At 40.9% G+C, this 27,063-nt stretch overlaps 1 protein-coding gene across 2 annotated transcripts in view; it reads left to right on the top strand.

The window, feature by feature from the left end:
* ogfod3 (2-oxoglutarate and iron dependent oxygenase domain containing 3) overlaps positions 1-27,063 on the top strand; it is a 60,905-nt gene that overhangs the window by 22,556 nt on the left and 11,286 nt on the right. For both annotated transcript variants that reach the window (XM_066704879.1, XM_066704878.1), the window contains exons 7-8: positions 2,755-2,908; positions 6,610-6,733. In XM_066704879.1, the coding sequence (XP_066560976.1) occupies positions 2,755-2,908; positions 6,610-6,733 (278 nt within the window). The remainder of the gene's footprint in view (positions 1-2,754; positions 2,909-6,609; positions 6,734-27,063) is intronic.

The raw sequence follows: 27,063 nt of genomic DNA, 5'->3' as shown, positions 1-27,063 counted from the left end.
TGCATACAGGAGAATAACACTCATGAGTATCTGAAAACAAAGGCCCTTTAATTATTATTTTTTTCATTAAACAAAGTTATTTTCTTCAAGGTTTCTCTTTTGTGTAGTTATTATAAACTATGGCAATTTAGCAATTAAACACTCCCTCAAACACTTTTACAGAGTTAGTAGTGATTTCTACACCAGACCTTGTGGAGTCAGGTTGAAAGTAAGTGCAGAATTATAATACAGGTCCACAATCCCTTATCCGCAATTCCATGTCAGTTACGCTCAGCACTCCTCGTCACACATGCATCAGGTGCTCTCCGATATTGCTTTTGTTTGAAGTTGTATGTTTTATTTTATGTTATGTTGGAAGTTTTATTGAACATTTTCTGCAAAAAATATGAATGTGTTTGCATACGGGGTTCTGCCACAGACTGCTGTGATGTAAAATATACAGTACATTATATTGTACTACCTTTTTGAAATCTGAAAAATTCAGAATTCCAAAACACATTTGGACCCAAGGGTTTCGGATAAGTGACTGTCGACCTGTTGTAGGAGTATAATATAATGAAGACAACTGCGTATTGTCATATTGGTATGCTCACAGTCATGACAGGATGAAGCTCTTCTCATAAATCTCTACTGTCCCACCAGGCAGATAATACTCACCCCTCTGGCTGTCTGGTCATGGCAATATAGGTTCAGGGGTATTGCAATTCTATGACATTTATGCCCGTCCTTTAAAGATACCATTCCATTAGGGATATGATATGATTGCATGCTTACATGCATCACAACACATGTTGCTTGTGAAATGTCACCACACATTTTGACGCATGTGCCTTGTTATAGTAATGAATCGCCACCTAGTGGTATCATTACATTGATGTCTATTGTTTCATATGAATCAATTTGTGAGCTGTGTGCGTGTGTGTGTATACACACGATCAGCCATAACATTATGACCACTGACTGGTGAAGTGAATAACACTGATAATCTTGTTATCATGGCACCTGTCGGTGGGTGAGACATATTAGGCAGCAAGTGAACATTTTGTCCTCAAAGTTGATGTGTTTGAAGCAGGAAAAATGGGCAAGCATAAGGATCTGAGCAACTTTGACAAGGGCCAATTTGTGATGGCTAGACGACTGGGTCAGAGCATCTCCAAAACTGCAGCTCTTGTGGGGTGTTCCCGGTCTGCAGTGGTCAGTACCTATCAAAAGTGGTGAGCCGGTGACAAGGTCATGGGTGGCCAAGGCTCATTGATGCTCGTGGGGAGCGAAGGCTGGCCCGTGTGGTCTGATCCAACAGACGAGCTACTGTAGCTCAAATTGCTGAAAAAGTGAATGCTGGTTCTGATAGAAAGGTGTCAGAACACACAGTGCATCGCAGTTTGTTGCGTATGGGGCTGTGTAGCCGCAGACCAGTGGCCAGCGCCTACAATGGGCACGTGAGCATCAGAACTGGACCACGGAGCAATGGAAGAAGGTGGCCTGGTCTGATGAATCACGAGTTCAAGGTGTTGACTTGGCCTCCAAATTCCCCAGATCTCAATCCAATCGAGCATCTGTGGGATGTGCTGGACAAACAAGTCCGATCCATGGAGGCCCCACCTCGCAACTTACAGGACTTAAAGGATCTGCTGCTAACGTCTTGGTGCCAGATACCACAGCACAACTTCAGAGGTCTAGTGGAGTCCATGCCTCGACGGGTCAGGGCTGTTTTGGGACCTACACAATATTAGGCAGGTGGTCATAATGTTATGGCTGATCAGTGTGTATATATGTGTTTTTATTTTTTAAGGTATTTCTTCTTGGCCCTGATATTCTCTTCTCTTTTGCACACTGCAGTTTCATACTTCTTTCTTACTTTTGTGTCTTATCAACAGTGTGATATTCTAATGGGATGATACCAACAGTATTCACTCTTTCAAAGTAAACCCATATCTGCTAAAGTTATTCCCAGTCTGTACACAGAATGACTTGCAGAGATTGAGGACATGGCTTTTAGGAGGAAAACAAACTTGTATTACATTTATCTCTGTGTCTGTGTATGTACTTATGTATGTGCATGTATGTATCCTCACCATTAGCAGCCTTTATCAGTGTACTGCAGTCCACTGCTAGATGAAAGCCTCCCCAAAGAGGTTTCTACGTGTTTCGATGCACAGAACCTCTTTTCCAAATCTTGAGTGTAAATAATACCCACACACACGCTGATGTACTCCAAAAGGAATTTATCCAAGCAAATTAAGATCAATGTTTTGATCTCAAGAAGCTCTTCATCAGGATAAGAGACTTCTCATACAAATCACATTTCAATATCAGCTCATACATATATGATCAGTTAACACAACCAGGACTCTGATGTAGATAATCCATTAATTCAGTCTCTAATTAATAATTTAGCATAATATATACTCTGTCCATTTAAATTTAACTCATAAAATCCTTTTCAATACACGTATATTTAGACAAAGCACGATCAGATCCATTTATACAAAACATGCCCAGTAAATGTTTAGTGACTGTTTAGTTTGTTATATTTAGTGACTGTTAATAAGCAGCACATCTTACTAAACAGAGAGGTCTAACAGACGGCATAACCTAGGACAATCCTAATGAAAAAAAACGTGCAGTTTAGCAAGAATTGGTTGTTTGATATTCTCATCTGAAACTGGAATTGGAACAGGGTGGTTATCTGAGTGCTGATCCAAGGAGCAGGTGTTACTCCTGCACACTTAAAAAGTCTTTCTTGCCTCCTAGATCAGTAAGACAGAGGATACAAGAGACGATAGCCCAGACGTTCGGCCTAGATTCTTCCCGGCTCTACCTTACCAACCCCACGTTCTTCTCACGAATCAATAGCACCCTGGCTAAAACCACCCACGATGAGTACTGGCACCCCCACATCGACAAGGTACTGAAGACTCCCGTTTTCTAATAACTAGTGTATGATTACATGATCTCTGTACAACAACTGGGAGCGAAATAGCCCAGTAAAGTTTTTATTTTTTGGTAATATACAGCAAAACTTACATTGACATAATGAACACAAAGAAAAGTTTTATCCTGATATCAAAAAGGCAAAAACACAAGTAGGAATATTTGTTTGTGTATGAACTGAGACAAAATATTGTCCAACTTCTTTTGGCAGTGTTTTTCACTCAAGTATTTAGTTGACTAAATATGAAATATTACTTACTATGCTCTGATCAGTCTTACTCCTAGTGGGTACTGGTAAAGATTAAGTTAGATTGATTGAATTTACACAGTGTGCATATATATATATATATATATATATATATATATATATATATATATATATATACTCACCTAAAGGATTATTAGGAACACCTGTTCAATTTCTCATGAATGCAATTATCTAACCAGCCAATCACATGGCAGTTGCTTCAATGCATTTAGGGGTGTGGTCCTGGTCAAGACAATCTCCTGAACTCCAAACTGAATGACTGAATGGGAAAGAAAGGTGATTTAAGCAATTTTGAGCGTGGCATGGTTGTTGGTGCCAGACGGGCCGGTCTGAGTATTTCACAATCTGCTCAGTTACTGGGATTTTCACGCACAACCATTTCTAGGGTTTACAAAGAATGGTGTGAAAAGGGAAAAACATCCAGTATGCGGCAGTCCTGTGGGCGAAAATGCCTTGTTGATGCTAGAGGTCAGAGGAGAATGGGCCGACTGATTCAAGCTGATAGAAGAGCAACTTTGACTGAAATAACCACTCGTTACAACCGAGGTATGCAGCAAAGCATTTGTGAAGCCACAACACGTACAACCTTGAGGCGGATGGGCTACAACAGCAGAAGACCCCACCGGGTACCACTCATCTCCACTACAAATAGGAAAAAGAGGCTACAATTTGCACAAGCTCACCAAAATTGGACAGTTGAAGACTGGAAAAATGTTGCCTGGTCTGATGAGTCTCGATTTCTGTTGAGACATTCAGATGGTAGAGTCAGAATTTGGCGTAAACAGAATGAGAACATGGATCGATCATGCCTTGTTACCACTGTGCAGGCTGGTGGTGGTGGTGTAATGGTGTGGGGGATGTTTTCTTGGCACACTTTAGGCCCCTTAGTGCCAATTGGGCATCGTTTAAATGCCACGGCCTACCTGAGCATTGTTTCTGACCATGTCCATCCCTTTATGACCACCATGTACCCATCCTCTGATGGCTACTTCCAGCAGGATAATGCACCATGTCACAAAGGTCGAATAATTTCAAATTGGTTTCTTGAACATGACAATGAGTTCACTGTACTAAACTGGCCCCCACAGTCACCAGATCTGAACCCAATAGAGCATCTTTGGGATGTGGTGGAACGGGAGCTTCGTGCCCTGGATGTGCATCCCACAAATCTCCATCAACTGCAAGATGCTATCCTATCAATATGGGCCAACATTTCTAAAGAATGCTTTCAGCACCTTGTTGAATCAATGCCACGTAGAATTAAGGCAGTTCTGAAGGCGAAAGGGGGTCAAACACAGTATTAGTATGGTGTTCCTAATAATCCTTTAGGTGAGTGTATGTGTGTATATGTGTATATATATATATATATATATATATATATATATATATATATATATATATAATACTCTGCATTTATACATCAGCATCTGTGCTAATGTTCAATAGAATGAATACGAATTCTGGAAACATTGAAAATGCATGATTATAGATAAGCTGTATGCACATTTTATGTAATAACGTTCCATGGATCAAAGGGCTGGGTATTTTTTAAATAATTCATTTCAATTTAAGGTAGTTTATAGCAATGTTATTATTATTATTTTTTTTTCAATACATTTATAGGATTTACAGCATACATTTTATGTGCCTGAACAGAGATTATTCTATGAGATCATTTTTACGGATTAATTATTAACAGAAAAATAGATGCAAGTAAAACATACTTGAAAGCTTTTCACGCATTACAAATGATTTTGAAACCTTAGTTTCCATTAATAAAAAATATATATAATAGTGTGTGGGTGATTTGAGGCAGAGAGAACAACAGATGAGCAGCAGAGTTCTGGATTGCCGAATGGGTGGCGGATGCATGCAGGCTGTTCAGGTGTGAGGTTATTGTGGGTCTGGACGAGGAGCTGAGTTGGAGCAGGAGTTGAGTAGCTGGCGAGGAAGGGTTTAATTCTGCATGTGTTTCTTGGTTAGAATTAGCAAGTGCATGTATGAGTGGAGTAGGATAGAATGTAAAATATATATAAAAATAATGTGATATATACTGTATCAATTATGTCAAAATAGAATAATAATCTTAGATAAATGCTATAGGCAGGTGTAAAATAATAGTACATAACAAATATGAAGCTAATAGTTTAATGTTTTCATTAACTCTATTGCAGGTTTTTCCAAAAGGGCGAAATTAAGAACTGTTTAGATTTTTACAGCTTTCAGTAATGAAGCCTAATCAATATATTTCAATATTTAAAAGTTATAAAAGATACACAATGAGATGTATATAAAACATTTGAAAGGTAATCCTTCGGGAAGACTTACCTTTGATCATACATGACCCTTCAGCATCTAAATGGCCTTGCAAGTCAGCAGTGAGTCTGTGTGGCACATTGAAGTGACTGTAGAGTATTTGAACTGAGACAATTTCCTGTGCTGTTAGGGGCTCTTGGAAAGGCAAATGATTTTCAAAAGAAAATGGCTTATTAATGCTTATATTTTGCGGTCTGTAATCCAGGCAATGGATATGCAAATTAATAATAAAGGGACATTTCAGGGGATTCTTTTTTGGATGAATAGGGTGTTATATTCTTACACTAATGCCTGCTGTGTTGTATTCTCTGGAAAAAAAAACAGCAGCTTCTAAGCTTCTAAGCTTCTAATTTCTAAGAACCTTATAGTTACATATTGCTCATTCAATTGTTTATAGATAATCAAACCCTGAATCTTTCTTGAAAGATCCTAGAGAATAAGCTTCAACTACATGGCTGGCAAGAGCCTGAATGCAGACTATAGTTGTTCTTTTGATTATAAGCTTTAAATATCATCATGCGAGTTTCCAGCTTGTCGTAAGAACTGTAATGTGTGTTACCAACAATGTGGATTTTAAAAATGTCAACAGATATTCTATGGACACAGATGTTGCTGTTATTAGCAATGGACAATGTTAAAAATAAATGGTTTGGGTGAAAAAATAAATGGAATGCTCTCATTAACACCTCAACTTTGAGTGAGAACTAAGTGGTTGCAGCTGTTTTGTTATCAGTACAACCCTTTCAATTCCTGATGCTAAAATATGATTATAGAATAAAGTGCCAAAAATCCACTATTTATTTAAAATATGTACGTTTTATATTTACACGTAAATGCATTTTGTTATATTTTAAATCACATATGAAAGTGATATCCATGTTTACATTATCTGCAGTTATTTTAATATTTTCACCAAGATACCCAATTGTTAGGCCATATAAATGTGGAAGTTTACAAACCTCTTCTATTGAAAGTTATGCAAAAAGTTGTACCATTGTCTTCGGTGGCATGGGACCATTTGACACTAACCTGAGACTAGAAATGTTATAAATTAGGCTTTAGTGAGTTGACTGGCCATGCCCTCTTTTCAGGTGACCTACGGCTCCTTTGACTACACATCTCTGCTCTACCTCTCAGACTATGGGGTAGATTTCGGGGGCGGTCGCTTTATCTTCATGGACACGTCAGCCAATAGGACTGTGGAGCCCAGAGCAGGTGAGCGGTCAAATGTCACGCCTGTTGCGTTCCATGTGTCTGTTGTGGTTCACCAAGTTAGGGACTTTCTCTGAAATATGCAAGTCCACTGTGCAAACATTAATAATGTCAGAGATCTGATGCAGCATTGCTTTAATAGATCAAAATATTGATACTAGGGCCCGGCCGATATATCGGAGCACTGGTATTATCGGCCCATATTGACCTTTTACAGAAATATCTCTACCTGCACATATTCCTCCGATAATGCACCGATACATTCTCAAACTATTGACTAAATATTTTTTTCAAATTACCATTTGTTTCAAATTCATCAGACTTTAGCCTTCATAATAAACATGTTTATTTGGTTTTACAGTCGTTATTATAATTATTTACCATTGTTTTTGAACATAGTTATGGTGTTTCAGTTTTCCAGTGGAAGCTTCCGACGCCACTGAGAAACATACAGCTTATAAACCAATAAACATGTGTTTTACTAAAAAACACATAATCAATAGAAAGTGTTTTTGAAAGCTGTGCTGCATTTGAATATCCATGGTTTTGGTTAATGTTTATTCTCTTTATGATGGAAGATCTAAATCTAAAGAAAATGAGAGTGGGGAAGAAGAACACACCTCTCAGATAATGTTGGATAAAAATGAAACTATACAGGGTATTTATGGAACTATTTCAAATCCTACATCTTGTTTTGGCTATGATTCTAATTCAATATTTTTAACAGATGCGGTAAATAAGTTACACTTTTGATAGCTTTTTTAAATGAATTAAAAAAAGAAAAAATGGAGATTCCTTTTGAGAGAGAATGCAGAGAAGCTATGCGTCCTGCACTGACCTGCCCCTGTTGCATCTCCAATATTGAACACTGAGCAGGACAGAACCCAAGAGAACCTGTCACGTGTAAAATGCTAATATTAGCTAGACCAGCACTTAACACTAGATAGCACTTAACACTATCTTATTATATGTTATAATGTATAGAACATGCACATTTTTCTATTTGTATGAAATTGTTCATATACCTTGTTCTTTGTTCTAATGCATTGAACATGCATATTTTCATATCGTTGCTTCATTCTCCCTTATTCTAATTTATTTATTTTTATCAATATTTGGTTTGTGGTTATTTGTGATGAAAATTCATGTTATCTTAAAGTTTATTATTCAGATCTTATTATCCTGCCTTCAGTGCTTATTTGTCACAACTTCATTCTGAGAGCCAAATTTGAGGGATCCATGCTAGAAAATGTCTGTTTTGCATGCAAAAAAAGGAAATATTGGCAGATATACAGATACCAATTATCTGTATCGGACCCAAAAAAACTGTATCGGTTGGGCTCTAATTGATGCATTTCTCAGTTAAATACAACTTGTTTGGATCATATATTTAAGCATGCAAGCACTTTTCTATTTTTACATGTATTTGTTTTTACCCAGCACCTTATAATTTCTGGATGTGTGTGTGTTTCTCTCTCCAAGCTCCTGCAAATAACACCTTTTATGGGAATACTTATTAAGATAATATACTAGCTTGTGGACTAGTCTGGAAAGTAACTGACAATTTGCAGCTTTAAGTAGAGCATATTTACCACTACCACATCAAGTAACCTGCCTCACCATGCCGACTGGGATCAGTTCAACTTCTATTCGATTTATACGAGCTGTGCTGCTCTTACAGTAACATGGGAGATCATGAATCAATCATTGTTGGACTCTAATAACTGCTTTTATAACCATATTCAAGACCTGATATATTTTATGTATTACTGTTTTTGAATTATTTATTTTTCTTCACTGTGTTTAGACTTTGTTTGAATTTCAAAATAGCCATCTCGAATGAATGTATTTGCAAACGAAAGGCCGAAACACAGCCCAGGCCCACTTCTCAAGGGTACAGATGTGCTCCAGTGGGGTTTGCTCACCTCTAGTGGCAGGGAGGGTATGACAGTGGACTGCAAATATCCCAATTTTGAAAAGACAACTGCTATCTAATCTCCCTGAAAAGTGACAATGATCCATTACTGACCATTCAAAATCGCACTGAATAAGCACCTTGAGGTGTGTTGTGACAGTCGGATTATTCAATTTCCAGCTGATGGTCTTATTTTACAACTCCCAATAAGTGCATTGCAATTGCTGTGAAAACCCCTCCAGCAATGCCATCTCATTTGTTAGCGTAATTGCAGAGTAGTTCTTGGAACTGTAAATTAAATGTCATTATTGGTTTGATGGCTGCAATTTTGAACAATTCCCCTGAAAGAGGGGGAGTCAAGCTTCCCAAGTGCTTTTCTTTCTAAATATTAGATTTTTTTTTCCCTTAATAAATAATGTTGTACCTTTTTGAAGGGGGATGTTGTAGTAATACAGGTGGTGAAAGATGGGAATAAGATGACAGGGGGAATGAGGGGATGGTTAGGAGTGGAAAGACTGAATAATGGAGAAGCAGGTAATGTATGGGAAATAGTCCCTCTTTATTACTGTGTTTTGGTGTTATCTGACATTCAGTTTGCTTTGGCAAAACTACATTTGTCTTGTCAAAATAGTTTTTGTTCCCCTTTGAATTTGAGAGAGAGAGAGAGAGGGTGAATTGTAAGTAAACAGTGGAAATACAACTTGGACATATCTTCTGGGATCTCCATTTTCTAAGCTGGAGATGATTGCTAATGTAACTGACAATGGGACAGTGTGTTCAGAACAGACATGCTAGTAAAGGTCAGGGTGTTTGAGTGCATTAGTCATAGAGCTACCATCATTCACAATTATTATGAATTATCCTAGATTGAATACTTACTTTTTATACATTTGTCTTTGTGCATCTCCTTTTGTTCCATATTTTTAAATATGTATCAAAAGCAGTAAAATATTTTTTATATTACTTTTTAAACTATTTCTATTTTATAAGTTAATGTCTGGCTTCTAATTTCTGACACCTGCATTGTCTCCACATTGCCAGACAAGTGTTTGCAGTGTTCATTTGCTCACCACTTTTGTCTCTCAAAGGCAACACTAAGCAGTAAAATTGAGTTGTAACCCAACATATATAATCATGTGCTCAACACTACCTTTGCACTGCAAAGTTTCTTCTCACATTGATAATCCACAGCACAAACCGCATATAGTGTGACAACCAAACTATCTGAGTACACAAAAGGCATAATAAACCCAGTCAGACATTTATATGACACCTTGAAGTAAACAACATAACCCTTTAGAAGTGCAATGTGAATAAAACTGTACTATAGTTACTAGTATACAGGCAATGTTCTACGTCTTGGTTAAAATAATCATTCCAATCCAATCATTCCTGCTGCTTTGATTACTGTGTTGATGCAGAGCATGTAGCCTGACTCTGATTCTGAAACTGAAAACAATATGGAATATGTGCCAATATGTATAGGCTGTGCACAATGATGTCTGTACAATGAAAAGTAGATAGCTATGGACAGAAACAAATCCCAAAGCTATGTATGATCAGGTCTGATCATCCTGGTCTCTGTGTTGAGCCTGATATAAAAGTTTTTTTTGTTTTTTTTTGTCTAGGGTTTTTAACACATCCATGAATCCATAATCCATATGACGAATCTATTAGCAAAGAGATTTTCTATGTTGTTTGTGCCTGTAATGAGTGATCAATTAGGTCAAACGTAGTAACCACACAAGTCCAGCATTACTGGATAACTTAGTTACGGTGAAGTTGTCTACTGTTAAGGCACAGCAGGACTCAATACCACACTTGTAGCCTGTTGTAATTTCTCACATACACTATTCTACTGAAAGGGTTTGAAATACGAGAGAAAAAAACTTATTAAAATGTGTTATTTTGGGTGCAATTGACAGGCTCCTGCTAGCACCTTTAACACTATATGGAGCTTAATGCTGTAATTATGCTTTTTTTTCCTGCTGTGAGCTAACACCAGCCATTTGACTTGCTCAGCTACAATAAAACGGTAATTTCACATTTTATAGAGCACCTGAGTTATTGCTTTCTGGAAGTGGAGGCCTGGCTGTGCTTACTCCAGCTCAGATGCTCTGTCTGAAAGCTATTATTAACATTCACAGTTCAGCAAAAAAATCCCCCTGTGGACTCTTGAACTAGCAGGTCGTAGGCACTAAATACATACATTTCTGATTTCTCCTGTGACCTTGCTTTAGAAAATCAAGATATCACTGCTGCCAAGCCAAATACAACAACAAAACCAAACAAAAAATCACAACTTGAAACACATTGATTTGCAGCTGCATTGCTGTGTTTCCCTTTTTAGTAAATAACTAATAAAAACATGCATCTCTCCTGATTCCACTACTTAAAAAGTTGTATTCTAGTACATAATTTAATTTGGAAGAAAACCTAACTAGCTTATTATTTTAATGTTATCATATCATTAAGTGGTTACTTCAGGCCTGATATGGATTGGAGTGAGGCAGATGGATGAAACGGGCAGAAGCAATAAACAAGGGACTTTTATTCACTAATGAAATAAACAAAAAAACTGGGGAAAAAAAAGTTTTTCAAAGTGGAAAACGAAGGGTAATGCAGAGACAATAAAACAATATAAATGTAAGATATAATGCCCCTATCGCCTGTAAAAAAAAAAAAATCTAGAATCAAATGAATAGTAGATTTGGGACACAGTAGAGGAAATTGGAACAAAGTTTCACAATCTGCAGACAAGAAAGTATGTTTAAAGTATATAGAATTTTTTGGAGAGTTGGGTAAATGATGCAACGTCTGCATTGTTCTTCTTATTTTTTATTATTATTTATTTCTTAGCGGACGCCCTTGTCCAGGCCGACTTACAAAATATAAGATCAATACAAAGTGCAATAATACAGTGCAGTTCAAGGCATAATACATTTTACAAATTCAGAAGTATATACGAGATATACAGTAAACAATATATAAGGTCTTACATCCTAGATTGTAAGAGCTGATAAGTGCAGACAATATGTTATGTCAAAGTTAAGAGCTAAGGGAGAGGGAGCATAGGGGAATCAAAATAAACAATACAAGTGCTAGTAATTCAAAGGCAAGAGTATATTGCTGAATATACTGAAAAGATGTATCTTGAGTAATATCCAGAAGGAGGTCAGGGACTCTGCTGTTTTGAATTAAAAGGGAAGGTCGTTCCACCACTTAGGGGCCAGGAATGAATCATTTCCTCTGGTGCAAAGGGTTCCCCCAGGTGGACTTTTGATGCTACGTGACGAATAGTTCAGTTAATTCAAGGCCTGGTTCAGGGTCAGCTCAACAAAATTGCCAGTGGGTAACATGCCGCACCGCACCAGCCTGGTTCCGGGTTGGTTCGGATATGCAAGTGGAAAGGGGGTATTATTGAACCATTTGCTTTAGGTTTAAATTTGTCACTTCTTTCACAACAATAGTAGGTTGCATATTTTGGGTATTAGCAATAGATGAGATTTCTGTTTGACTTCACAAGAGTAATAAGAGTGTGTGACCAGCTAGTGTATAGGGAGAGACATACCCCACCTGTAATGTATGTAAATCAGAAATGGAAAATGCACATTTTAAATGACTTGGAATGAATAGAGATTTGTATGTTAATTTGTAGATGGACTATATATTTGAATATTGCATTCAGAATCAGGAGCGTAAACTGATTTCCATATTCCAGTGGAGAACATGTTGAATGTTTGGGAATAGAGTCCCTATGGTTATTTGTCTGTCGTGTCTGTTCACCAAAAGTTGTACTTAGCATCCTTTATTACTGAGCATTTAGGCTTTATATTGACCAGTGTTAATTCTGACATTTAACACTATATAACTTTCTTCAGTCGAATTTGTATCTGATAAAGGCTATACAGCAGGGGATCAAATACCTTTTTCCCAAACTGATTTTGTACGTTTGCCCACTGACAAAGAAATTATCAGTCTATAATTTGAATGGTAGGTGTATTTTAACAGTGAGAGACAGAATAACAACAAAAAAATCCAGAAAACGCAGTTCAAAAAAGTTATAAATTGATTTGCATGTTAATGAGGGAAATAAGTATTTGACCCCTTCGACTTAGTACTTGGTGGCAAAACCCTTGTTGGCAATCACAGAGGTCAGACGTTTCTTGTAGTTGGCCACCAGGTTTGCACACATCTCAGGAGGGATTTTGTCCCACTCCTCTTTGCAGGTCCTCTCCAAGTCATTAAGGTTTCGAGGCTGACGTTTGGCAACTCGAACCTTCAGCTCCCTCCACAGATTTTCTATGGGATTAAGGTCTGGAGACTGGCTAGGCCACTCCAGGACCTTAATGTGCTTCTTCTTGAGCCACTCCTTTGTTGCCTTGGCTGTGTGTTTTGGGTCATTGTCATGCTGGAATACCCATCCACGACCCATTTTCAATGCCCTGGCTGAGGGAAGGAGGTTCTCACCCAAGATTTGACGGTACATGGCCCCGTCCATCGTCCCTTTGATGCGGTGCAGTTGTCCTGTCCCCTTAGCAGAAAAACACCCCCAAAGCATAATGTTTCCAACTCCATGTTTGACGGTGGGGATGGTGTTCTTGGGGTCATTCCTCCTCCTCCAAACACGGCGAGTTGAGTTGATGCCAAAGAGCTCGATTTTGGTCTCATCTGATCACAACACTTTCACCCAGTTCTCCTCTGAATCATTCAGATGTTCATTGGCAAACTTCAGACGGGCCTGTACATGTGCTTTCTTGAGCAGGGGGACCTTGCGGGCGCTGCAGGATTTCAGTCCTTCACGGCATAGTGTGTTACCAATTGTTTTCTTGGTGACTATGGTCCGAGCTGCCTTGTGATCATTAACAAGATCCTCCCGTGTAGTTCTGGGCTGATTCCTCACCGTTCTCATGATCATTGAAACTCCACGAGGTGAGATCTTGCATGGAGCCCCAGACCGAGGGAGACTGACAGTTATTTTGTGTTTCTTCCATTTGCGAATAATCGCACCAACTGTTGTCACCTTCTCACCAAGCTGCTTGGCGATGGTCTTGTAGCCCATTCCAGCCTTGTGTAGGTCTACAATCTTGTCCCTGACATCCTTGGACAGCTCTTTGGTCTTGGCCATGGTGGAGAGTTTGGAATCTGATTGATTGATTGCTTCTGTGGACAGGTGTCTTTTATACAGGTAACGAGCTGAGATTAGGAGCACTCTCTTAAAGGGAGTGCTCCTAATCTCAGCTCGTTACCTGTATAAAAGACACCTGGGAGCCAGAAATCTTGCTGATTGATAGGGGATCAAATACTTATTTCCCTCATTAACATGCAAATCAATTTATAACTTTTTTGAAATGCGTTTTTCTGGATTTTTGTTGTTGTTATTCTGTCTCTCACTGTTAAAATACACCTACCATTAAAATTATAGACTGATCATTTCTTTGTCAGTGGGCAAACATACAAAATCAGCAGGGGATCAAATACTTTTTTCCCTCACTGTATATGTTGGCTCTTGCCATCAAGTTACATAAACCTGCAGTAACAAATGAAAAACACAGCACTTGCTGTCAGCTCTGCATCAGGTTGAATTAAAAATCCTGTCAAACAAAGAAGACACCATTGATTTTTGGAATTGTCTGGGCCTATGTCTTTGTTGGTTTAACATCGCCCAATTAAGAATGTTTTTTTCTGTTCACTTGCACATGCATTATTGCAATGGCCTGTGTGCTGGCACTTCTGCAAATTGAAATTATACACTTTAGTCTGTTCTGAATGCTCAAGCATCCAATAAAGGCCCCTGCATTCTATAGGCTGGATCCAGCTGGTCTCTAAGAAGCGTTGTCAAAGAAGCGCAGTTATCTTTAAAAATAAGATATAAATAAAATTGTCTAATTCTACTCATGTAACCCCTCTCTTTGTTTCACTGCAGTGGTTCCCTGTTCTTGGAAAACAAGCTGATTTGAATTTGCAATTCACATCCAGAATCTCGAAAACCTAAATAGTCACTGTCTCCAAATTGTCTCCTCCTGATGAAAGGCAAGAACCCTTTTACAATAATATTTTTTTATGACAGTGGGAATATAAATACATGATTCGTATCATTTTCGATACGTAGCATCATGCCAGTAGTGTCATCCATTTCCGTAATGACATAATCTCTCTCTCTCTGAATTTCTTCCTTGAATGGAGTCACTCTGTCTGCCAGGCTTGGTGATAAAACCCTCAGGCTAATCCTTTTGTTATCATGAAGTACCAACTTATGTAAACAAGGTGAGAGCCTGTACTGAACACAAAGCAGACCATAACACTTTATCTTGGCAAGGGTACCTCCAGAACTCACTCAGAAAGTTAACAGAGAGGTGGGTTGAGAAGTAATAAATCTGCAGATCAACCATCACCATTGGATGGACATCTGACCAATCAACAGTGGTCCTCTGACTAGAAAGGCCAATGAGGAACCAATAATCACATCACAGAGCTTTTGGGTTGACTTGACAGAAGGGAAAACTTCTTCACAAATGTTTCACAAGGCTCCAAAGGTTTACTGATTCAAGAGTTAAGAGGTCCAACAGGTTTGGAATAGGATTTGAAGAGGTAAGAAGTTTGCTGAATTTACCCTTGATCCAAGCTCAGCTTCTAGTTTCCTCTTCCTCTGTGCCCTGCACTCTGTACCTCCAAGAAAGGCCCCAACAAAGTCAAATCACCTTGCAAGCTGCTAGACTCACACTCATCCTGATCGAAAAACAAAGACAAACCAGCGGCTACCCTCAAGTTACAGAACATATTGTGATGCTGTTAGTTTTTATGAGCAATAACGAAGTGCACATACGTTTATGAGTGATAAAATATATTAAGATATGATCCCCATTCATTCCATGTTCGATTTTAATGAGAATGAATGTAAATGTTCATCGTGTGTTACTTTAATTCATTACCAGTGTGCACTTAAATATGTGCACTCTTCTGCAGTCCACTATCTTGAATTTAAATTACATGCTAATTAATAGTAGATTGATTTGCATATAGAACCTGTCTATATCTAAAGTGGTCTCGCAAATTCTAATAAAAAAAAACACGGACATCCCAACCTAAACAGAATATTTTTTGGGTAGTAGATAATTTGACTAATTTTGTTTTTAATCACAATATACTAGATATATTAGATATTTGTGTCAGACTAAAAATATTAATATTAAGATCAGCCATCAGCCAGTATTGGACAGTAGTGTGGAGTAGTAGTTAGGGCTCTGAACTCTGGAGCACAGGATTGTGGGTTCAATCCCAGGTGGAGGGCAATGCTGTTGTACCCTTGAGCAAGGTCCTTTACCTAGATTGCTCCAGTAAATGCCCAGCTGTATAAATGGGTAAATGCAAAAAATAATTTTACATCTTATAACAATTGTAAGTCACCCTGGATAAGTGTGTCTGCTAAGAAATCAAGTAATAATAATATATCTGACTAATTACTTAACCTCCTTTTGTATTGCCAGTTTAGTTGTTGATTTAATAATACATTAATTTAAAATTGATTTGATCATGCTTCTGTTCATTAATTCTATTTGGGATTTACTGACTAAGGAACTCCATATTTGCAAATATAATTAGTTTTTTGTCATTTTGTGGAAAAATACAATATGTGAATCCACAGAAGATAAGAGCTTTCACCCAACACATCCAGTAACAAAGTAGTTTTCAATTATTTAAGCATCAGTCTTCTTTTTCTTTTATATTTCTTATTTTTTTCATATCTGTGCACTGCAGGTCCTGTTTAATGTTATATATCTGTACAGTGGTATAGAGAGAGACGCACAAACAAAAAACTTAAAATTAGAGTGGGAAGATTAATTAAAATTGAACATTTTAAGTAGGTCATCATTTTCAATAATTGCTGCGACTACATTATTTTCAACCTCTGCCATTTATAACAACCCAGTGCATTTTTTGATACGGTCCCAGTAAGAAGTTCATAGTCAAAGGTGGCTGGTTGTTTTGTGGTCAGATCGCTAAAATATTCTGCCCCTATTCTGATCAGTTAGGAAAATTGCTAGCGTTTAGACTAGGTCCCGAGGTGGAAAATTCCTGGTGTCGATATGCTGGCATAAATCCATTCACATGGACCTTGGGGGGCAAGAAAAGACTCATCACCCACATTTATTTCATTGCTTCTTGCTTTATCATTTTCAGATCCGTGAGTTTACTTAGAGATAATTACTTGTCACTGAGATGATGTGTAATTGTGTATAATTATAACCCTGTACCAGGAGAGCACTTGTAGAACTGCAGCTGACAATAAAGAGGCCGAGATTGAGATGTGAGGTAGTACAGGGAGTTGGAAGAAGCAGGAGAAAAGCGAATCTGTCAATCTCATATCATTAAAGCACATATCAATCATAGTAGACAGGGCATTTTCCTTAATTGTTTTAAAGCAAAACAGAAATGTTACCTTTGGGAGATTCTGCATACACAAAGCACAAGGCCTTCATCTTTTCTTGGTATTTTTTCTTTCTTAGTTAGTGGGGATGGTCCTGGGGTCAAAGATTAAACATGATTAAGGTCCAATTTCCATTTACTATATTAAAAAAAATATATATATATCAGTTTTGTATTCGCCTTACAATGTCCAATAAAACTCTTACTCCAGCAACTCTTTACCAGTTCTGAGTAAAAACTGATTCATGCTCCTGGCCCCTGGTCTGATCAGTTAAAAAAAATATATATACATTTTTGTTTTGTGCCAGAAACAACTCCTTAAGTACCAGGTTTGGTAATTTATCAAGGCATGACACATTCATAACATCAGAATATAATCAATCTTTTTTTTTTTTGTTATACTTATTTATTTTGTTGATATTGTTGCTATTCTTTTCTGGATGCCAGGGGGAATTTGATGTGGGGCCAAAAGTGGCACTGACCTGAGACTAATAAGCACTATTATTGTAGACACTGTGATGTCTGAAAATGATTGCTTGTCACCACTGTACTGTGAAAGTAGTTGAAACATTGTTCTCTGTTTTTTTTCAGTCTAACAAAAGCAAGAAGTGTATGTCTAAACTTGACAACATGATCAACTGGATTTGGTATTATTTCTTATATTAGATGCATAATAAAATGTGGTCTTTGCTTCACAGGAAAATGACAGCACTGCTGTGTCAGTAGAGGGAGCTGTAGACTTTTAACAGTTTTTTTTTTTTTTTTTAGCATATTTGCACTTAATTTAGCATTTGTGTGTGTGTGAGGGGTGGGGGGGGAGAGGGTGGGAAGCTAACATGATATGCAAATGTTGTTCTAAACATTTATTTTAGTAACTTATTTATGAGCAATACAGTTGCCTGTAGAATTATAGTTGCTGGTTATTATAAACTGAATTTATATTCAACTGTGTTACAAATGGAATAGGTTTTCACAAGTGTAATTATTTCATCTTCAAATCCTGTTCCATTTTTTTATTACAGTCTGTCAGTTTTCATTTTGAGACAACCATGAGGTCTTAACAGTTATCTCTCATCTGCCTCTCTATAGAGTTTTGCATTTGTGGTGGAACTTTATTATTTTTTATTTTGTTTCTCAACACTACTAAGCAGCACTTAATAATGTTACACCTCTTTATGATAGTTTGTCATTTTCCTTTGAATTGTTTGGCAAAATAATTCTCTACTGCTTTGTAACAGTTTCATGTTGAGCCATTTGGTGTGTAACAGAATTGAGGTGGAGTCTGAAAGTATACCAAATGTAGCCTGTTCCAGACAGTTTCTGCCAATGTGATACATGGATCTTATTAGACAGCATTTCCACTTTGATTTGTTTGGTGACTTTCACATTGTATCAATTTTATAAGTAGGGCCGTACATAAATTCCTAACCTGCTTGTTTTAAATTCTTTTGTTTAGACCGAAATTTAAACTTGTTACTAGGTACTTACTTATAATATCTCCCAATAATGAGGTGCCATTAATGCCACATTGTGTACATGTACATTTAAGTAGAAGTTAAGTAGAAGTGAAGATTAGGTTACTTGCATAGTTTAACAAACAATAACACAATGCTCTACATATACCCACGAAATGTAAGAGGATCAGAAGAAAAATAATTTACATTTGTGTGAATTGCATTAGAATGAGGATTACAGTGCTCTACACAGGTTACCTAATCAGCTGTGGTTTATGGAGGTGCTGAGAGGTGGGAAGAGGGTGTGCCATCCTAATGTTCAAGGGCAGCTTATTTAAGCACTGTGGGGCAAGACATGAGTGAGCCCAGATAGTCAGACACCCGAGGGAAGGCATGACTAATCAACCTGTAGAAGAGGAACAGAGGGCTAGAGGGGCTATAGGAAGAGACCAGAGACTCCAGATCAGATTGGAAGGAGGAGTTTGGAAATTATACTTTACACTGTTTGAATGAGGTGAGTGTCTGGCAGTGTGGAGGTGAAACTATGATTGTATTGCTGTTCCTCTCCTAGTTTGGTCTAGGGCCACTGTTTTTCCTGAAGGGCTTCATGATTGCCAGTTGATACAGTGACACTTGTCTCCTGCCCAGTCGTTTCTGTTCGGTGGCCTATATGCATTTTTCTTATGAAGCCAGAGGGTCATAAACTTCAGTACTATTACTTAATGTACTTTTTGCTACATTTGCAGTTTAAAGGAATATATTTACAGTATGCTACTAATGTTATGTTTAATTAAAACAAATATACTCCATTCCAATATGCATTTTTCCTATATTTTCTTTAAGGCATTTTCACAATATTTTCTGCTATCAATGCAAAACTTAACTTCCATATTGACACTTTCTAAATCTTGAAGGACATGTGATTTAAGACTAAATACCTTGAACTCTCCTAACTCCTCCTAACTAACACAATATACTCATTTGTTTAAGCAAATTTCCCAAGTATTAATTGGAATGAAAAATAATACCTGCCTAACAATGCAGTGTTTCATTAAAGTAAAAGACATGAAATGTAATTTGGGCTGTAGTGCAAATATTTATAGAATAATTTCTGGATAGCGAAGTGTTGCTTTTAACTCAGTCACATGTTTTTTTTAATATATGCATTTTCCATAGCAAGAGTGCAGCCTGTATAGGTTTATTTATTGGCTTCAGTATGACTGATTTTGTTCATGTACTCTAATTTGATCTAGTAGTTGACAAGTAGTGCTGGTATGCTATAAAATTCAATTTTCTTCTGCTTCTGTTTCTGGAAAGCTTTTAACATTTGTGAGAAAATTGGTATATAGTCCCAAAGCTTGCACTGTCATTTTGTAGACTGTGACAGATATTGAATATCTGCGGTTTCTAGCCACTTTCCTTGCAGATTGAACAAAACTTCTCAAGGGAATTATATTGAGACTTCCACCTTATTTGCTGTGTTTTTGATTCACTATTCAACTTAGGCCTACTGCAAAAACATTTCAGAATGTCTGTAATACCAATTAGTTGCAGTTAAAATACAATAAAAGCTGAATTGCAAATGAGTAAACTGCTTGATTGTAATCATCAAAAACTCAATCAAATGCAAATATTAATAGACGACCTCTGCAGAATTTACAAACATCAAATTACCAAACCAATCAAAAATCACTTGGATCCATCTCTTAATAGCTTATTGTTTGTATGTTGTCAGATAAGCCTTTATAGATTAATTGTTAGAGAATTGTCAAGAAGGCACAGTTTGGACGACATTCTGAAGTGGAGAGCAGTAAATGGATGGAAGATGGACAAAATCAGACTCAGGTTTCAGGAAAGCCGAATGATTCATGAAACATGGTATTCTGGCTCTGGAGACAATATGAGGACACTGAGGACACCTCACAACAATTATCTACAGTCACAGGAAGATCTGCAGCCAGAGGGTTTCAAGGGAGGTTACAGTAGCCCCTACATTCATTAATTTGAGTTTGTTTCACTGGTACTACCAAACATCATGCCTAATGATTGATTTGATACCCTGGATGAAAGCACTGTGGGCTAAATATATTGAGATTTGCAAATTAATGGAAGATGTGTAGTATTCTGACTCTTCAAATGGCTACTAGCTTATAATTCAGGGTCAACCTCATGCCATAGTGCCTTGCATCGGTATCTCCAGCATAGCTTTGTGGTTTGAGCCAAATTTCTATGAGAAAAAATCCTTCAACTTTGAGAGTTTGTTCTCTGATCCTGCAATCTGTGTTCAGTTAGAGGTCATTATTCTCCAGATTTTTTAAGGCTTTACAGGGTTTGCTGTTGGTTAATATACCCTGCAGGGAATGAGCAAATCTGATTCTAGTGAGAGAGGAGAGGAATTCATCACCTCATCGCTTTTTAAAGCATTATTGGTCTCTCTCGCCAGGTCAATCAATTACATCCCAGTGTAATTCTCTATCCCTCCCAGAACAAAGGCATCCAAATAATTATTTTGTGCTGTCCTTGCAATTTTGCATTTAATATAATGAAATCAAATCTAACTTGGTAGAAAGATTAGTCTTTATTGTTTAAGTATTTTACATTTCAAAAGAATAAAAACACATTCAAAATTTTAATACTTATGATTAAAATTTTTAAAATCAATTCCTAAAATCACTTAAAAATTTTAAAATCTTAATGTAATACCTAAACTCAACTAAACGTGCATAAAACAATAAAACAAACTTGTGATAAAAGCAAACTGCAAACCAACAAAAAGGTCAAATACATTGAAAGTAACTGAAAATGCATCAGACAAAACAAAAAACAAATAAAACAATAAAATAAAAACAAAACCAAAATGGTCTGATGCATTTAAAATTAAAATCCAAACGGCCAATGTATTTGACAAATACAAAACAACCAAAAAACCCAAACAAAAAAGTGCCTTTAAAAACAACTCAATCTTTAATAACAATTAACATTTCGTTTTTTAAAATCATTTAAAAAAAAAAAAAACATTCATTAAAAGTGGTTAAAAGATCTTGAACTCGGGCTCCAGCAGGGGGAGATGGCCGTCCCCGGAGGTGGGTCCCATCATGGGATCCTGAGCTCCCCCAGATCTTTTATTTGCCAGTTCTTAAAGGCTTCCTCCTTGCCCCTCTGATGGACCTCCAGATTGACGTAGTCCCTCACTAGTACCATGCCTTTCCGCGCGATGATGACTGGGTCCAGCGCCTGCTTATTGAATAGACAGATGTTCCGTCCCTCCCACAGGGCCTGTTTCACTGTGCAGACGACACGCCACCAGCACCTCAGGGTTGGAAATGTGATTCCCCTGGCTGGACCATAAAGGATCTGCTGGGCGGTCGCCCGCACAGGAACGGCAAACCTGTGGAGGAACGGAGAAAACAGGAGCCAGACCCTGCAGGCGGAGGGGCAATCCCTAAAGATGTGAGCCTCCGTCTCCTTTCCCAGGCAACCCTTGTAGGGACAGGTGTCAAAAGGGGCCAGGCCCCTTCTGTGCATGAATACTCGGGTGGGGAGACACCGACTCACAGCCATCCAGGAGACATCTTTCTGCGTGTTTGTGAGGCAAACGTGCGTAGCGTTAGCCCAGATAAATCGGCAGGTTTCAGGAGGGAAATCTTCTATCCGGCTGGTCTCCTGGGTAGATCTCATCTGGTTACAGATGGTCTTATAATCCCAGGAGGCCAGCACGACTTTATAGAGGCCTACTTTGAGTGCAAAGGCTCAGAGCGCCCTGTAGAACGGCGGGGGATCCCAAGAGTGCGGCCTGGTGTTATCCATGGCGAAGAGGCCGAATGGTCTCAGGCTGCTGACTCATAAAACTCACTTTCTTGCCAGCAGCCTGGATGTTCTTGACCACATATGCCAGCCCCTGCGCCTTTATCAGCTGCACAACGTCCGGGACCCCCCTGCCTCCATCCAGGGTACCCTTCACCATCTGCACTCTTTTCAGCCTCTCCATTTTGCTCCCCCAGACAAACCAAAATATAATTCTGGTCACTAGTTTTGCGATGACCTTGTCCGGGGGGAAGATCATAACCTACGTAGAGGAGTATCGGGAAGAGGATGGCCTTTACGACCAGCACCTTACCAGCCATCGTCAAGGTCCTTGTGCTCCAGCCGTGGATCTTCCTTTGGACCTTGGATAAGGCTTCCTCCCAGCTCCGGGTGCCCGTGTTGGTCCCGTCGATCGAACCTTGATGAACGGCTTCACAGGGAACACAGTCGGCGGGCCCCGGCCTACAGGCCATGCCCTGGAGAGGTAGACCTCGCTCTTGGCCTTATTGACAGCGGCCCCCGTCGCCCTGCAGAAGCCGTCCAGCAGTTCCTCAACCCTGGCCACGGACGGCACGTCCGTGCAGACCACGGCTACGTCGTCCATATAGGCCAGGGCTTTTAGTTGCTCTCCGCTGGAACCCGGGAGATGGAAACCTGTCACCCGGACGTCCCGGCGGATCGCCTGCATGAACGGCTCCAAACAGAGGACGTACAGCACAGGGGACAACCCTGTCGGACCCCCGACCTGACCGGAAATGGTTTGGTCAGGTGGCGGTTCACGAGGACCCTGCTGCTTAGGCCGCTGTAGATGATCTTCACCCAATTCCTCAGGCCAAGAGCAAGACCCATCCTCTCCATGACGAGCTGCAGGTATTCGTGGCCCACTCTGTCGAAGGCTTTCTCCTGGTCCAGACTGATTAGGACCAGGGGAAGCCCTCTCTCGTTCGAGTAGGCCACGACATCCCTGAGCAGCATGGCGTTGTCGGCCGCCGATCTCCCCCGGGCACCGCAGGCCTGGTCGGGACCCACGACTTGAGGGAGTGGCCGCTGCAGCCGGAGCGTCAGTGCTTTGGCCAGTATCTTGTAGTCGGTGCACAGGAGGCTGACCGGCCGCCAGTTCCTCAGATCCTTTGGATCTCCCTTCTTATGAAGAAGAGAGAGGATACTCCTCTTCATAGAAGGGGCCAGTCTATTCTCTCTGTACATCGACCCCAAGACCTGAGCCAGATCTTCCTTAAGCACCTCCCAAAAGATCTTATAGAATTCAGCAGGGATCCCATCGGGACCCGGTGTCCTTCCAGAGTTAAGACTCTATCACCTGGGAGAGTTCAGTGGTGGTGATCTCTGGATCCTCCTCCGCCTCCTTGTCCCCTTCGTTGCGGGACTCCAACAGGGACAGAAAGTCCACCTCCTGGCCCGAGGAGTCGATCATGGAGGACATTGCAGGCCGCCTCTCCTTCGTTTTCTTGAAGAAGAAGTGGCTGCACTTCTCATCGTCCTCCATGATGCGGACCCTGGAAAGGACCTTGATCTTTTCTTGCTCCTCCCGATAGAGGGCGGAGAGACTCAGTTTGACCCGGGCCACCTCCTCAACTAGGTCGAAGCCTCTGAGCTGTAAAAGACTCAGGCGCTGGAGGTGGGCGTTTAGATGGGAATATCTCGCCCGCCTCTAGCGAGCTTTCCATTTCCCCAGCTGAATGAAGTAGCCCTTGGTCCTTTTCTTCACCATCTCCCACCACTCTATGGGAGAATCAGAAAGGTCCCTCAGGGTCCTCCACTCCTCGAGGCGTCTGCTAAAGGTCTTAATAACACGAGGGTCATCGAGCAGAGAGGTGTTGAGCTTCCAGACCCCAGGCCCCGACTCCTGTGTGCTCGGGATGAGCACCTCTGTCGTCAGGAGCCTGTGGTCTGAAAAGAAGACCACCTCCGAAGACATGGTGGTCCTCTCCAGTGGCTTACTAAGGAGGATGAGATCTATCCTGGAGAAGGAGGAGCCAGAAGATCTCACCGAGGTGAACAAGTGGACCAGGTCTCGACCTGCGTCGCAGAGTTCAAAGTCCTCCACGAACGCAGCGAGGTCCCTGCTGGATGTATCGTTGCGGGGCTTACTCCGGTCTACATCCCTCAGAGCACAGTTGAAATCACCTGAAATGATAACTGGTAAGGTGCCGATCAGGAGCAGGCGTAGCTGAGGGAGAAAGAGGACTCTCTCTCTCTGGCTGGTGGGGGCATAGGGGCCAACCTGCCCGCCTCTATCACCCTACATTTTTTAACAGCTATAAATGGGTTCTTCAGGAGTACGGCAATCCCGTCCGCTCGGGACACATTGGACCCCAACCAGAAGGATTCGCCTAGGGTCCAAGTGTCCCGGAGATCTTTGTATTCTTTTTGGAACGGGATGCTGCACTCCTGCAAACAGATAATATCTGCTTTCATACCAGCCAGAGAGTTTAAAACATCGGCCCTCTTTTTCACCTCAGCAATGCTCCTCACATTTATAGATATAATAACTAAAGCCATAATGGCGGTGAGGGCAATTACCCGCTCCGTAATAATCATGTAAAGAAACCCTCCTCTTCCCCACTTCTCTCTTCTCCCTCACCTAGCTTAGCGCTCACACCCATCATTTCAACCATTTGCCTCACCGCTTGATCCTCTAGGTAGACTATTGGGGGGGCTCGACTCCCGCCACCCGGTAAGGCTGGCGAAACTCCACTGGGCTCAGGGCCCGTGGTGCTGGAGGTTCTCCCTGGTTCCCTTGCAGCTGAGGCCCGACGAGCAGATGGCAGAGCAGAGGCCTTGTGTGCAACTGAGGAGAGGACTGGATAGACCCCGCTAGTTGTTCTTTTAACTAATGGTGGGGGAGGGGGTGGTCTCCCCCTTCCCGGCTGTCTGCTGCCACAGGCCTCCTCCCCCAGCGCCAGTGACTCCGCCATTGTGGCCCTGAGGTCTTCTTGGCAGAAGACACTGGCGCTGACTCTCCTCTCCTGAGGACCTGCGGCTCTCCCACTACTGCCGGGAGGGCATACCTGTCCCCTCCCCTGAGAGAGTCTAGGGCGTGGGGCAGGAGGGATGTTACTATTATGGGGCCTGTCCTCCACCAGGCTGCCCACTGGGGGGAGTGGAGAAGGCCCACAGCTCTCCACTCCGGACTCGGAATGGGGCATATAAAACTGAGAGGGAGAGGTCTCTGCAGCGGTGGGGGAGCTGCCGCTTGCTCTTCGCACCCCCCCTACCCAGGCTTCTCTTCTCTGCCCTTCGCCTCTTCCCTGCCACAAGTGTCCACTCCCCCTCTGCCTCCACTTCCGACCCAGAGTCGGAGAGGGAGCCTATGAGAGGTCCTGAGGACTGTTTCCTCTCTACCCCCATCTCCTTTGGAGGACCTCCACTTTTCTGTCTTGGTCTCCACTACTCCCGAGGGCCCGCACCCTGTTTGCATAGGAGGAGGGGCAATTCCTAAAAAGGTGCACTCCCCCACCGCACAGGTTGCAGGCCCTCTCCTGCTTGCAGGCCCTGGTCAGGTGTTCTCCGCCACAAACCTTGCACTTAACAACAGTGCAGGCTGCGGCTAAATGACCCAGGGCCCCGCAGTTCCTACACAATTTGGGCATGCCATGGTAGAAGACAAGCCCCCTGTTTGCACCCAAAACTACGGTGCTCGGCAGGTGGCGTACTCTGCCGATGGCGGCCACTTCCACCTGCAGGCGCACCTGCCACCGCCAAGCACCGGTCCAAACCCCATCCTCATCATTGACCCTCTTACTTTCAGACAGGATCTCACAGTGTCTCCTCAGCCATACCTCTACATCATACTCTGCCACTGCTTCATTATAGATCTGAATTGTTACAATTTTGATTTCTCTATCTGTCAGGGCGTGGAATACAAAGTCACTCAGGGGCATGCAATCTTTCTTTTCTCTGTAAATATTCCAGAAACTCTCCAGCACTCTCACCTCACCTAGGTCCAGGCAGTTTCACCACGCAGTTCAGCTCAGAAGGGACGAAGCTCAGGCCCCTCTGCAGCACTGACCTGCTAAACTCCAGCCGGGTGAGGGCCGCGGTCTCGACTCCAGCCTCTTGGCTGAAGCGCACCGCATTGTGGCGCCTCACACCAGCGGTTCGCTGGGCCATCCTGCACTCTCCTACCTGGGAAAGGGTCCAGAGGCTCTCAATCCGGAGGTCGGGGCAAGTCCACCTGGCAGGGAAGCAGCTTCCACCTCCGGGGCTCTTGCAGGGAGCTGGCCTTGCGGGGAGAAGTCCGGGCCCTGGCTACAGGAGGCCTCCCTCAGGGACGTTCGCCTGGTCGGTCCCTGGGATCCGAGGCCTCTCCTGGATCCTGGCTGGTGACGTCAGCAGGGTAGATGGTCGGCCGGGCTTCTGGTAGGGACCCACTCCGTGAGGAGTCCACCGACTCCTCTGGCTAGGTCCCTTGTCGCTCCTGGTCCGTCCCAATCTCTTGGCAGAAAATACTGTTTATTGGGTTGAAGTATTTTACATTTCTTAAAATAACACAATTCCAATTTTAATACTTGTGATTAAAATCATTTAAAATATCAGTTCTTAAAATCACTTAAAATTTTTTTAAATCTTGTGATTTTTAACAAAACTAAAACAATTAACTTTTAAAATAAACGTGCTCAAATCAAATAAACAAAACGTGATAAAAGCAAAAACTGCACACCAACAAAAGAGTCAAATACATTGAAAATAACTGAAAATGCATTAGACAAAAT

Source organism: Amia ocellicauda, chromosome 5 (assembly GCF_036373705.1).
Source record: "Amia ocellicauda isolate fAmiCal2 chromosome 5, fAmiCal2.hap1, whole genome shotgun sequence".
Lineage (NCBI taxonomy): Eukaryota > Metazoa > Chordata > Actinopteri > Amiiformes > Amiidae > Amia > Amia ocellicauda.
This window is presented reverse-complemented; position numbering and strand designations above follow the sequence as displayed.